A 15196-nucleotide genomic window follows, 5' to 3' on the forward strand; every position below is an offset into this window, starting at 1 on the left:
ATCTGAGGTGGGCTTTGGAATTCTGACTTGGGAACCACAGCCAGGCCCAGGCTTCACCCACCAGCCCGCCACTAGAGCTTTCTGAACCTGGCTCCTTTTGCTGTACCATGGTGATGGTCATACCTACCTAGTGAGGTTGTTGTCATAACGAGAGGTCAAGTCCACAGGGGGCGTGTACACACCATGCTTGACACATGGTGGACATTCAATAAGTGGTAATAGCTGACATTTATCCTCATGCTAAGCCTCCCCCTCTGCTGGTGGAGAACAGTGTTCTTACTGTGTGTCAAATGTGAGGTGAAGTGAAGGAGACGGAAGTCAGAAGCCTGAAGCCGGAAGCTGGTTTAGTAGCAATGTCTGGAGGTAAGAGTGCTGGGGAGGATTTGGTTCTTCCCACTCATTCCATGCCTCAGGGTTCTATATGAGGGCTGGAAATGTAATATTCATTGAGCATCCACCATGTGCCACACTTCAAAGTCCTCTTTTACACAGACATACACATTTAATATTTATCATAATCCAGGAAGTTGATTTAAGTATTCCTATTTTTGAGATAGGAAACAAGTTTTCCAAGAGTTTCAGAAATGGATTGAAGCTTCACATGGATACATAGGTAGCAGAGCCAAGATCTGGACTCCCATGTGTTTGATTCCAAGTCCTTGCTTCCCTGTGTCATTTTTTCCATAGAAGGGGGATAAAGTGAGAGGCAAGTCTGGAGTAGCTTCAGAATTCCTAGATGTGGTTCCTATTAAAGGTGACCAGGAGCCTTCTGAGATCTCCCAAAACCATTGTCTTCTACTAGAGGATGAGGAGTGGGCTTGGTGGGTGGATTTGGGCAGTGAGGGCAGAGGTTCCTGGAAAGTCTGACTTACCACAATAAGTTTCAGTTTGGAATTTTTCCAGGTGAGGGTCTTAGCACATGGCCAGAGGAGCTGGCTGGAGTGGGTGTTTTCTGGCTGTCTTGCTCAGCAGCTTCAAATCAAGATTTACTTTCCCTTTTCTTGCTGTGTTACCAGGAATGTGCTTTTCATTTTTCCTTTTTTGTAAATTTCTACAAATGAACACTCACCTGATTTTATTTAGCTCAGAGTAAATGGAGGCTCTAGCCAAATAACAGTTGCCCGCCTGATGCTTGCTAACTGCCTGGGGGAACAGCATTTAAATCTCAGGTACTGTCTGTCCTCAGCATGAGCTGCACCAGGCAAATCAAGATGCCTTCTATTTTTCAAGTGAGATAATTTTCCACAGAAGAAGGTTGTTATGCTTTTGGGGGTCGTCCTAACCTGATTTACCTGTTAACTCACATTCTTGGAGAGATGAGGAAGCATTTTATGTGGGCATGCTGAGTCCTGAATGGTCTCCATCCCTTCTGCTTCAGCCAGTTTCTAAAGGAATTTAATCATTTAAGGCAAAGTAGCAACACAAGGGCCACTCTTTTGTGGTTCTACTGGAATTTTTTATTGAAATTGGTACAAACCCAGTCCATGGTGGGTGTGAGATTTTTAAAGACTGAGGTTCCTCTATCTTGAAGCTCGGTAAGACCCCAAGCCTCTCTTTTATGTTGAAACGCTTATCATCAGCTCAGGGTCTAGCACACTGCAGGTGTTCAGTATGTGCTTACTGTGTGAATGAATGAATGAATGAATGAATGGAAATTCTTCAGACTGGTGATCTAGTAATAAGGAGCTGATAGTAATACTTGGTGACACTGTTACAGAAAGTTGAGATGGTTTGGTAAAGGGACAGGTGACAAAGCAATGCCTGTTTTAACTGTGGCTTTTGCTAGTTTGTGAATCTACAGAGTGAGTGCCCTGGCCCACCTACACCTCTCCTGGAGGTCAATGACAGACAGCAAACAAGCACTTGCTGGGAGTGGATGGTGCTAAGCTTGGTCATGGTTCTGGGGTAGATAGAAAAGCTTTGGAAATGATCTCTGCTATGGACATAGAAACCAAATGTGTTCTATAATATCAGACACCCCTTGGCTACAGTTCCTCTCACCTCCATCTCTCCCCACAATTTTACCTGCTACTAGGTGATACAATCGGAGCATGGGCCAGTTAGGACAATGCCCCTGGGCAAGTCACTGAACCTCCCCAAGGGTCATCTTCCTTGTCTGAAGAAGGGGAAGACACTGGTACTCTGTCTCAGGGTTACTGCACCACAGGTGGCACCAGAGGAAGCTCTCGGTTGATAGCTGTAGTCACAGAGGTTGTGTGAGATCCTTCCCATTGCTTAGAATTGAGCCAGAAGGGCCCGATGATCCCTTCCTAAATGAGAAGACGTGTCACTGAACTTCCCCCACACTGGGCCATTCCAGTAGAATCTGTGTATTCACCAACCCTCCTCTCTCTAGGCCAGTGAGCAAAAGGAAAGGACCAGAAGATGGGAGGGGCCAGTAGTCAGGTTGTGGGTGTGCAGTATTCAGGGCAAGAGGACAGTCCTTCCCTTCCTGCATGCTTTGTCCTCCCCAAGTCAGAAGAAGGTGCTGCAAGAGTCACTCATCAAGGCGCAGGGGCCTGCAGGGACTGGAGACGGGCATCTCACTTTGGGCCATCTCCCTGAGACAGAGCAGCCACAGACCCAGCTTGTGCGCTGCAGGAGCAGAACGGGCAGGCCTTTAGGGGAGTATTCTGGGGGTCTAGAAGTCTCTGCCCTTCAGGATAAAATGAGGAGGTGCTTGACCCGTGGTCCCTGAAGTTAGGGGCTTACTTGAACATGGGAACTCACCCTGTCCTAGGATCTCTGAGAAGGGGAGAAGGGCACCTGGAGTGTCCCAGGCCAGCAGCCCTTAAAGGTGAAGGAGAGGAAGGTGACCTCACTCTAACCCACCCTTCTCAGACCCCAAAGAGGACCAAAGAGAAGCCCACAGTTCTAGTGTGCAGGGGCTTCCCAGGGGCTGCTGTGTGCAAGAATGGATGGCCAGGGGTGGGGGCCCGGTGAGAAGGTCTAGGACAGACGGAACACTGCCCCTTTCCCCAGTTACCACACACTTCACCTACTCAGAAATCACTATGTGAGCAGCAGTGTCTGGGCTAGGAGAGACAACAGAGTCACATCTCTTAAGGATGTCTCTGTCACCTATTCCTCTTTCCTGTGTCCACACCCCAAAAGGACAGGTGATATCCCATAAGTGGTCCGTGAGACTGGCAGCTTGTAGTTTGGGGTGGAGAACAGCTGTATTCTTGTAAATAAATACATCTAGATCACCACTGATTAAAAAGTCACTAAAGATATGGATGAGGCACTAACTGGGAAAACAACAAATTCCTATTTGTATGTCAAAGCTGGTCAAATTGGGAGTCTCTGTATTCACCATTAGTAAAATAAGAAAGTCTAGGATAGTGATCCAGGGAGGAATTTCTGGAGCCAGACTGTCTAGATTGAACTCTCAACTCTGCTACTTTCTAACTGTTGGCAGAAGGAGGTTACTTAACATCTCTGTGTTGCATTTTTCTCAAACTGTGCATTAGGGCTAAGAATAGTACATGCAGATGGTAGTCTGGGGTGATTAAAGGTAATGATCAAGTAAAGGTCTTGGAGCAGTGCCTGGCATACAGTGAATGCTCAGTAGATGCTATTGCCATTCTTAAACCTGTTCACCCCACATCCATGAATAGAATCTCAACTACATCAGCTCACCCTGCAAACTGCCGGGTGCAGACACCAAATCCCACCAGACAGCAGCTCCCCGGACACAAGCATGCACATGCGTTCTCATTTAAACACTGAAACACAGACAGAGGAATTCTTGGCCTGAGGTCCCTCTCTTGTGGTTCACATGGAAGCCGGGTGGGCACAGTCCTGCAGACAATGTATTTTGGCCTGGGTTGTTGAGATTAGCTGCTCGCTCTTATCACAGAAGCCACCTCATTCTCTTTGCTTCCTCCCTTCATTTCATACTAAGTAAATCTGGCTCTTTTCCTTTTAGTTGCCAGGGAACATTTCCAGACAGAATGTCATGTCATCTTCTAAAGTAGCAATGCAGTGAAATTCAAGGCAGCAGTCACTCCAAATGAAAATGACACAAATACAGGGACAATCTCGAATTGTGAAAACAAAAATTAAGCCTTCACTCCTTAGTTCCAGATGTCTGATCCCATTGATTTCTGTGCCATGCTCCTGGCATCGGGTAAAATATCACCAGAGTCAGTGTGGCATGACCAGTTAAAATGTTAATTTCGACACCATCTCCTAAAACACAATATTGCATGTTTATGAACTCAGAAAGTTTAGATTAAATCACAAGTGAACACTTGCCTGCTTTGGCATCTGGGCTTTTGGATGATGAATATGTAAGAGTTGATGGGTAGGTTACACCCTTTTGGGGTTTACTTTCTGCAAAAAAGAAGAAAAAAAAGCTTTATTTCTAGAGCTGGAGATTTTAGATGGTTCTATACTGATAAGTTCATTCCCCCCTTCCGGTTTATCTCGAGTTCAGTGAAATCAGTCTCTTTTGTACTGAGTGGTTGATTACAATAAGAAAGCCAAGTGGCATTTTGTTTTCTTGTATGTCCTGTGTTTTATTAATATTAGAACAGAAGCAATAAAATCTCCATGACTCAGTCATTTAGCATTAGCAATCCTTATTTCACACATGAAGATGTGACCTACAAGTTAAGGTTTCATGCATACAGCTTTGAATATTTAATTATGACAGCAGATGGACATGAAATGCTGCATGTACTCTCCTCCCAGGTTCCAAGGCTGTCAGGTCCCCGACAGGCTATATGTGGGTGCTACCTCTCACACTCAGACCCCACCAATCCATTTATACGTCATGGCAGTAAACTGAAAGTAGGTAATATAGATCAGCCTTGAAAATAACCACGTGTTGCTACCCTGGGAGAGACTTCAGATGCCAAGCAAGCGTGTGGATGGTACCATCTACCCAGGAAACAACGGAAGCATAACAACTAAAAGAGATCAGGGGATTGGACCCGGTAAGTAGCACCAAATGTGGCAAGATGCAAACTACCCGAGAAGACGGCTGCTGCAAAAGTCTTCTGATCACGAAGAGAGGCCTGAAATGCCGAGGGAGCTTTGTTTTGCAATTAAACTGAAAGTGCCAATGGAATGCAGTGACCCGCCCCCCTCCCCCCCAAGGCAAATCATCTGTCTGAGTTGGTAGCTGTTGAATTCCCAGGGCCTCGGGCAGTGTCTGGGGTGTAAGGGCTCCAGTGAAGGATGATGCCTAGACCTCTGGGAGAGTTCACATGGCAGGGTGGGGGTATCAGTTGTGATCCGTTATTTACCTGGAATAATGCATGCATTCTGGCTCTCAACCGGGGGAATACTTTTAGAGCATGAAGCTTGCTTGCCTTGCAAGCACAAGGCCCTGGGTTCGATCCCCAGCACCCAAAAAAAAAAAAAAAAAAAAAAAAAAAAAAAGTAGTGCTAGAGCATGAAGCTTGTGGAAGGGAGGGTAAGGAATGCCACCCGAAGAGCCTTTTGGGTGGGACGGAATTGTGCCAATCGTGCCATTGGCACAAGGGATGGTAGGGTCTCCGGAAGTGCCTGGGCCTGGGAGTAAGAAAAAAATCCAGGCTCTAGGCTTCTGTCTTGGTTTTCCTTTCATTAAGCTGTGGCAACTTCCAAGACTCTTGCTTTTTACATTTAGAAAATGTAAAAGTAATGATATGGCCACTACTTAACTGCACAAAGCTGTAAGGAAGAAAGAAAGTAAAATATTTGGAAAAAAAATGTTATGGTTTAGATGAGGTGTCCCCCAAAAGCTCAAGTATGAGACAAGGCAAGAATTTTCAGAGAAGGTGAAATGATTGGGTTATGAGAGCTTTAACCCAATCGGTGAATTAATCCTCTGTTATGGATTAACTTGGTGATAACCGTAGGCAGGTAGGGAGTGACTGGAGGACGTAGGTCACTGGGGGCATCCCTTTGAGGTTTGTAGTTTGTCCCTGGTGAGCTGAGCTCTCTCTGATTACTGCTTTCTGTGTCCTGAGCTGCTTTCTTCCACCATGTCCCTCTACCTTGATGTTTGGCCTCACCTTGGGTCCAGAGCTATGGAGTCAGCCGTCTATAGACTGAGACCTCTGAAACCATGAGCCTCAAATAAACTTTCCCTCCTCTATGTTGTTCTTGTCAAGTCTTTTGGTCATAGAGACAAAAAAAGTTGACTAAAACAATATATTTAATATATATTGGAAATATATATATCATGTATATATCTATAAAGATGCAAAAACTTATTCTGGTGTAACCTATAAATTCCACTCAAAGGTAAAATGAGGCAAAACATTGGGCTTATTGGCTATAGTCACTTCACCTCACCTTTGAGGAACACAATGTGGCATTTCCAAGTCCTCCACGTGTGTCTAGGTGTGCTACCAATAGACAGTATTCGGGATCATTTCAGAACCCATGAGAGCCCTACCTATGGCTGTGGGCCACACTTTAATCAACAGAAAGTGATCAGAAACATCATCTCTCTGTATTCACTATTCTTCTCACACTAAAACCTGATGGCTCTGTTTCTATTCAGAAGGAAAAGGAGCTTGAGCTGAGTTTTCTGAAATGTGGATCAAAAAAAAAAAAAAAAAATTAGGGGGTCAGGTGCTGAGCTGCATGCCTGTAATCCCAGCGGCTCAGGAGGCTGAGGCAGGAGGATCTCGAAGTTCAAAGCCAGCCTCAGCAATGGCGAAGCGCTAAGCAACTCAGCGAGACCCTGTCTCTAAATAAAATACAAAATAGGGCTGGGGGTGTGACTCAGTGGTGGAGTGCCCCTGAGTTCAAACCTTGGCACCCTCCCCAAATAAATAAATACAATTTAAAAAAAAAAGCAGTTGGGGGGTCATCACTGGCCTTTAGAATCCTAGGACTGTCCAAAGATCATGCTGACCAAAAATGCATATTCCCTCCACCCCCAGTTCTCCAAAGCAAATTAATTACAGGAGCACAGTGACCTATAAAAATTAGAAATAAAAACTTAAGAGAAAGGTCATGAGGATTCTGACATGATCCAGTTAAACTTGCTGGCCGTGAACTTCTGAATAACGGGGTGTTCCTTGGCTGCAGCCTTCTGCCGCAGTGCACTCCGTAACTCATCCATTCGAAAGAGGCTTCCTAGCCACCGCAGAAGCATGGATGTTTATTATCGTTGGCGAAAAGTACTTTCGGTTAAATGTCACTAGGAGGAATGAAGGGAGATGGAAGCTGAAATTTATAGGGAATAATCTCAGCAGATTGATTTTCATTTTAAAAACCTAAAACATCTCTACTCTCATGGAATTAATTTTTCTTTTAAGCCTCTGGTGGGATTCTTGAATTGCAGGCTGAGCCCCTTAAGGTCGAAATGCTTTTATTTAGCCAAGGGTTACTTGGAAACACCTATGTGGAGATTATATTTCTTTCTGTCTCAACATATTTGTATTCTAGACACTAGCATTTTCATATGGACTCTGTTCTGAGTTCTGTTACAAGGCAAAGGGTTGATGCCCTTCCACTATCTGATAAAGAGACCGGTCCAATTTCAACCTTAGGTGTGCAGAACCTGGCAGGCAAAAGGGAACAGGAATTGCTCATTTTGAGAAGAACCCTAACCGGTCTGTCTTTAGTTGTATTACAACCCTGACAGTTAGAGGATAGTAGGGTTTAGGGCATGGGATGCCTAATAATTCTAGAGAGCCACCCCGTCTGGAAGGCCTGGCATGTTATGAGACATTTCTCTTCTCAGTTTCGGTTGCCTCTTCATAGGTGGCTCCTTCTCAGGAAAGTCATGACAGTTCCAGGAAGATTGGCTAGAGTCGAGTTTAAAATCCTGCTGAACTGTCTTAGAGAAAATGGGAGACTCAGGTCCTGCATAGTTGAGGTTTAAGTCGAGCCTAGGACATTGTGTTGTACTCAGATGTTAATGGGGACATGTCAAAAGCCTGAGGGGCTCCTGCTGGCCAATCTCATAAAACACGAGCACTAATAAGGACAATGATGATAATGGATAATAATGTGCTGTATTTTTTAAAACACAATCCAAGAGTCCACAGTCCACATTAAAACAAAAAAAAAACAGGCACAGGTTGTTGTGGGGAAGAAAACTCTTCTTTACTTAAGAATACTAGCTAATAAATGTGGAAGGGATGACAGAAATAGGAAAAATTATTATTTTACAATTACAATTGCCCTCTGTTTCCATGGATCCCCAAATCTGTGGTTTCAACTAACCTCAGTTTGAAAATATTTGGAAAAAGAATTATATCTGTGCTGAACATGTATTTACTTTTTTTCTTGTCATTATTCCTTAAACAATATATATAACTATTTACCTAGCATTACACTATATTAGTTATTATATAGGTAATCTAGGGATGACGTGGAGTATATAAAAGGATGCATGTAGGTTATATGCAAACAGTATACCTTCTTACGTAAGGGATTGAGCATCCTACAGATTTTGGCAACCACAGGGGGTCCTGGAATCAGTCCCCATGATACTGAAGGACTATTGTACTAATGTAATTCTTGCTACAGCAAGGATGAGCACTGGATATTAAAATTACCAAGTGAAATTTATCTGGGAAGCAGTTATTCAAGTTTTAAAGTATCACTCTATAGATTGCTTATTAGTGATGAGTATCTTTGCCTGGGAGAGATATGGTAAAGTAGCCAACTAATCAAACTTAGTCTCACTACTAATTAGATAAACCAATACTACATGCCTCCTGATGTGGCCATTGTGGTATGACCCAATGGATATGCTATTATGACCTATCTTTTTCAAAATATTTAACTTGAATTCAATCACGAGGAAGCAGTTGGAAGTATTTTTTGTCCAGATTGTGGGACATACTGTTAGACAACTGACCTGGACTTCATAGATGTCAAAGCCATTCATGACCAAAAAGGTAGTGTGTTGGAGGATTAAAGATACTAACTGGACATGACAATCAAACGCAATGCATGACTTTTGATCAGATTGAGGATCCTAATAAAAAAAGAAATTATAATAAAGAATACTTCAGAGATAATTGAATAAGAACTTTTTATTAGATATTATTATTATGTCAAGGTTAATTTCTGGGTGTGGTATTATATTGTTGTCATTTAGGAAAATGTTGTTCCTACAAAATGTGTGCTGAAGCATTTAGGGATAAAGTGACTCGATGCCTGCAGCTTATGTTCACATGGTTCAGAAAAAAAAAAGTATCCATAGATGATAGATGGATTGGTAGATAGAACAAATGAGGCAAAATATTAGCAATTTGTGAATCTAGGTGAAAGAAATATGGGTATTCATTGTACTATTCTTTTAATGTTTCTTTTTAATTTCCAGGTATGGGGCATATTAGCCTAAAAAAAGACTAGTTTAAAAATATAAATTATTAAATGCAATCCACTTTATTAAAAGTTTGGACTTAAAGATAGCAGTAGTGTATTTAAAACAAGCAATCGGAGGTTTTAACATTTCCAGATTTGACTTCGTAGTGATTTATTGTGTAATTATAATTCATTGTTGAGTGATCTTAATTATCAGAAGAATTAGTGCTTTGGATTTTTATGAAATGAGATGGACCATCAATAAAAGCTAACAGCTCACTGAAAAGAGCTTGCCTCACCCTGGGAGGTCATCCCAAGCACTTACTGTTAGTAGTGTTGGTCCAGCATGTAGCCATACCTGAGACGATGAAGGATTCTCTCCATCTTGGTAGGGATAATGACTGGACACCATTGGAGAAACTCCCTTTGTAACCGGACTGTCCAGCAACCTTCCGAACGAGTATTTTCCCTCCTGAATTATCGAGCACACCGCTATGAAAAGAAAAAAAAAATTTGAAGAAAGTATAGAAATGCTCTTAGACATCAGCAAACATGCAAGCCAGCCTCCATCTTTATGTAGACAAATGAAGGCAGTGAGGTTAAGGAAAAGTTTACCCTGACCTGCAGCCCAGCCCCAAGAATGGCGTCCCCATCGATGTAGCCTGGCACCTGACCTGCCAGGTTCAGCGTCCTTTTCCTTCATATGGAACCCCATCTGTCAGTCAGGAATTGGTCACCATGCCTCAAATGTCTTTTTCCCCTGGCTTTCTCGTTCCTACTGGATTTCCCCCACGCACACCCTTTTTCTTTCTTTTTTTTGTTTGTTTGTTTTGAGTCATGGTCTCACTACATTGTCCAGGTTCAAGTGAACCTCTCGCTCAGCCTTCTGAGTAGATGAGACTCCAGGAGCACCACCACACCCAGCTTCTCACTGGTTCTCTTAGGTAAAACCTCTTTCCTAACAATTTCCAATTATGTTTTGTGATATCACAGAATGAATCCAGTCATTACGAATGGCAGTATGAAATTCTTAATTTTCTTAACAGGATTTGTTCCCATTCTGCCTTTGCCCCATCCCTTATTTATGACAGGATGACAGGAGTATTTGGTTCTTTTCTTGTCCGAATAGACATGTTCTGATATTGATCCAATGTACTTAGTTGCTTTAGAGCTCTGCTTTAATTCTAAATCTTTGAAGAGACATTTTTTAAAAATTGCATTGCTGGGGATTGAACCCTCAGCCTCTTGCATCCTAGGCAAGTGCTCTATAATTGAGCTACATCCCTGACCTAGTATGGATTTATTTAAACTAAATTTTTTTGTTTGTTCTGGGCCAGGAAGGGAAGATGTGCAGCTATATTAAGCATATTTAAATAGTCGCTAGGACTGGGAATGTAGCTCAATCATAGGATGCATGTTTAGAATGCATGAGGCCTGGGTTCAATTTCCTGCCCCTGGTGGGGGGTGGGGAAAGCAGAAAGAAAAGCGTTTTCCAACGACCGGAAGTTGTTTCTTTAATTTGTAAGGTATCTCCAGGTTTTAAATCCTGATGTGATATTGACTGACATGTCTATGTTAATGTTTCTTCTTCTCTGTTTGGCAAGAGGTCCATTCTGGTTCCTAAATAGCACTTTCACAATAACATCTCCTTGCCTCAGAGCCTAATGTGACTCCTTTGGGGATCTGTAGTTCATGGCACCGGGGATGAGAGAGTATGTGGATTTGTTTCCATAAATACCCTTCCCCTGCTCCTGGAGTGGTAGTTGCCATTTCCTGCTCTCCCACCTTCTCCGTGAGTCAGCGATGTTCAACTCAACTTCCCAATGACCCAGAAGGAAAGAAAGTGATAATAATACTTGACATGTGAAGCACTTAATTGCTTTAAAATCATCTCACGTATGACATCTCCCTGGGTCCTCCCAGCAAACCTCTGAGTAGTGGCGTACAGGGAACGCTGCGATTGCCATTCCCTAGAAGCAAGCTGTTTCTCCGAGTGACTGATTCACTCAAGGTTTCTTAACTAGTGAATTGCAAGAGGAATTTGAATCCAAGTCTAACTGACTCCAATCCTGGACTTGTCCCTTGTGATCATGCTACCTCTCTGGGTTCAAGAGCACAGGACCTCCCATGACAACTCCTTCTCACTCCTCGGAGTCTTTACTTCCTGCCCTCTCTCCACAGTTGGGAGAGTCTTCTCCCACTATAGTCAGACTGGTCTCTGCTTGCCTGGCCAACCACATATTTCCACTCACGTGGCTTTGATTATGCTGCTCTTTCTCCTGGAAAATCTGGTTCCATGTCTGCCTGACCAGGCCTGAGCAGCTTTCCAGGTACATCCATCCCCAGAGTCTCTCAGAGAGTTTGGCATTGCTCTGCACCTGCAATCCTCTTAGAATCTGGTTCTCACAACTTAGAATCTGATTTTGTTCTATCCTGTAATACTTCCTAAAAATGTCTGCAATTAATTTTATCCTTCAACTGAACTGGAAAATTTCTTATGGAAAGGACAGGAATTAATGCTTTTGTGTAAGAAGGCCTATTTGTGGTATTTGGGCACCAATTAGACCAGTGTTTGGGAGATGATTGTCAAGGTTTCAGGATTTTGAGAGCTGGTTGACTTGACATTGGTAGCTTGAAATCAACCATGGTGGGAGTGAGTAGATATATGTGGAAAAGGGCAAATAGGGCCTGTCCCCTCTTTGCCCTGTTTTTGGAAAACTGGTTTTTAAAAACATTTTCCAGCACACCACTTGCTCAGTCTGAAAATTATGATGATTTAAAAAACAACAACAAAATTATCTCATGCTCTCCTTAACTTATAATGAATGAGGAAAATGGGAAATAACACTTACCCTTTCCTTTTTCTTCAGAGAAATCATTCTCCCTTGGGTTTATATTATATTACACCTGGGACTGCTTTTTTGAGGAACTGTGTGCTGGTGCCCACACTCCCGTATACGAGTCAGGAGCCCTGTGGCTGTGACATCCCTTGCGAGGGTTATGCAAGACTGAATACCCAGAAATTGGGACAAATGTACATGCCAAACTATGGGTTCTCATGAGATTTGCCTGTTGGGGTAGAGTGAAGCCTCATCTTCCCTTCTAATTGGAGGATGCAGATATTTCAAAATCAGGGAGACTATGCCAATATAGAAGATACTGGCGAAGGAGGGAGAGAGTTGGGAAATGACTGTGTTCCACTTGTGAGCAGATGAGAGCTCAAAGCGGTTGCACTTTGGAGAATTTATGGAAATGTGACCTCATTTGTATCCTCATTCTCCGGAAGAGCAAAACAAGTTCCACGTCTTGGTGTTCCTCAGACGCTCTGCATGGTGCTGCACATGGCATTGATGTCTACATGTCTCCTGTCCCTAGTACCAAGGGTTAGCGATAAGCTGAGGGTAAGTTCCTTGGTTCAGAGAGAAGGAACAGGTTTGGTAGAGCTGCTGTTTTAGGGGTGAGCATTTGGTCAGAAATCAGTGGGAAGAGTACTCTGCATGAAGGTGGCCTCTTCATTGCTTCCCCAGCACACAGTCCCCTTTACATACGGGGTTAATTTAGGATAAGACTGAGCCAAAATACAATGTCTTCATTATGTCCATAATCTCTTTGGTTTGAAGGAATCAAGGAGATGACTTATAAGAAAACATATGAGCACGATATAGTATATGAACATGAATTCAAATTAACCTGAATTACTAAACCAAGATATGCTCTCTCCTTCCATCTAGCTCTGACCATGGGGGCATTGTGGCAGGACAGTGACTATGGGTCCCCAATGCACTTTCAACTTGTGTTCTCTATGTCTTAAATCCTGCCTTCTGAAAACAGACATGCTCTTTTGGTGAAAAACAAAGCTAACGTAGCATCCAAAATTCCAGTTTTTCCTTCAGATTGTTATTTACCCTCCCCAAGGATAGCAATACCTCTTCCAATGAGTTTTTCGATTGTGCCAGGAAGCCACCATGGCATTCAATGGTCAAGCAGCCAATATTGTTTCTGAAGCATTCAAGCTCTTTCCTTCCACCTTCATCTGTATTCTTCTCACCAGGTCCTGTAGTCCACTCCATACTCTGGGGCTGCAGATCCCTGGTTTGGTGAATGCCCTTCATATTTTCTTGCCAGGGGTACCTCTGTCCTTCATGAAGCCTTTTCTAACCCTGACTCGTGTGAAGTCTGCATCCTTTTGGAGTTCTCATTTTGTACACTAAAGCAATGCTGGGACTCCCTTGTTCTTATCACAATGTGACAACTGGGCTCTGGGTTGGAAGTCAGGGGAGATGAGTTCTAATCTTCAGTGTGCAAATAACTAGCAATTAAATTGATTTTCCTATGCCTAATATCCTCTTTTGAAAAATGGGGATGCTAACAATACCTCATAGGATTGAGTTAAAGCTAGGAGAGAATCAAAATATATGGATTCCTTGTCATTTTAATGACATCTTTGGTAAGGTCAAATTTATTCTTGTGGCTCTCTTCTTCCTAGGAAGTGTGGAAGGGTAGGAGACAGCCAGCAAGTGCCATAGGCAACAATGTATCAACCATCTAGGATCACACTTGGAAATATACAGGCCACCTTAGGACAGACTTAGCTAGCCTCTGCAGCAGATGTCACTGTCTCCACAGTCGTGAGAGTCTATATAGACACAGACTGGAGATTGCTCACAGTGTTTGTGGGCTGTATGGGCATGCACACGTGTGTAAAGCTGTGTGTGTGAGCAAGCATGAGTGTGATCAGTGTGTGTAGGAGGCATTCATGTGGCACAGATAATCACATAGGGGCATGCACCTGTGTATTTGTGCACATATGTGTGTATAGACTTACACACCTATTTCCTATTTTGCATGAAATTGATTTCAGGGCAAAAGCAATTTTTGTTTCATAGTCTGAATTTAGGAAACAGTGTTTGGTGTCATTTTCTTTGCTATTCCATTACTTGTACTTGATAAGCTGTCATAGTCCTGCTGCCATTAAAAAACCAGTTAGCTCATCACCCCTCAGCCATAGTGGGGAAAAGGGAAGTATGACTGATAAAATCTACCAGTAATTCTTAAGCTTAATCTTACGTACATTTTTTTCTTACAGCTTCCTCCAAATTTCAAGGCATCTACTTGAAAGGAAATGGATTTTACATTGTCACCTCTCTCTTTCTGGCAGAGTTAATGACTAAAGAACCAATTGGCTTATGTGTAAATACAGAAAAGGAAAAAGATACCAGAAGCTTGAAGAATTCAGAGACTTCATCTGGCATCCAGTCATTAATCCAAGCATTGACTGGGGAGTCACATCTCAAAATTGTTCTGGCAGCAGTCACGAGCAGGGGCTCTGCAGCCAGTTGGACTTGGGTTTGAGTCTCCACCCTGCTACTTTATAACAGTGTGGCTTAAGAAAACTCATTAACTGGTCTTCATCTTTCAGAGGTGCAAACAGTAGTAGATACCACATAGGAGAATGGCAAAGACTAAATAAGACAGCACAGGTGAAGTGCTCGGTCCCTATGTGTCAGCCTTATCATCAAAGTTATTGAGGAGACATACATGTCCCTGTATGTTGACCCCAGAATTCAGAAAAGGTAGTGTGAGGATTCTGGGAAGGTCACTTTCCATCTCCTCATTTGGGAAGTGACTTGGTTCAAAGCACGCCATGTTTCCTGTCCTCCTTCCTGGATCCCAGACCAATGGTTGACCAGGTGATACCTCCCATCACCCTTCTCCTCACTTCTTTGGTTCCCTTTTGTCTCCAGACCAACACCAGAGAGGCATGCTAGTTTTTCCTTCAAACATTTGGGCATTCTTTGGTCATGTCCCTCTCATTTCCTTGCCCAGCACATACAGGTAGAAACAAAAATGGCTTTGCTTTGCTTTGGTTTCCTTGTCATGAACTTAGAATAGAATTCTTCCCTCCTCATCAAGATATAAAGAGACT

General features: G+C 43.0%; 1 protein-coding gene across 2 annotated transcripts in view; it reads right to left on the reverse strand.

The window, feature by feature from the left end:
- Vit (vitrin) overlaps positions 1-15196 on the reverse strand; it is a 110148-nt gene that overhangs the window by 45096 nt on the left and 49856 nt on the right. For both annotated transcript variants that reach the window (XM_047522679.1, XM_047522678.1), the window contains exons 5-6: positions 9629-9762; positions 4261-4338 (exon numbers count right to left, since the gene is read on the reverse strand). In XM_047522679.1, the coding sequence (XP_047378635.1) occupies positions 4261-4338; positions 9629-9762 (212 nt within the window). The remainder of the gene's footprint in view (positions 1-4260; positions 4339-9628; positions 9763-15196) is intronic.

This window comes from Sciurus carolinensis, chromosome 13, assembly GCF_902686445.1.
Source record: "Sciurus carolinensis chromosome 13, mSciCar1.2, whole genome shotgun sequence".
In the NCBI taxonomy this organism is placed as follows: Eukaryota; Metazoa; Chordata; class Mammalia; order Rodentia; family Sciuridae; genus Sciurus; species Sciurus carolinensis.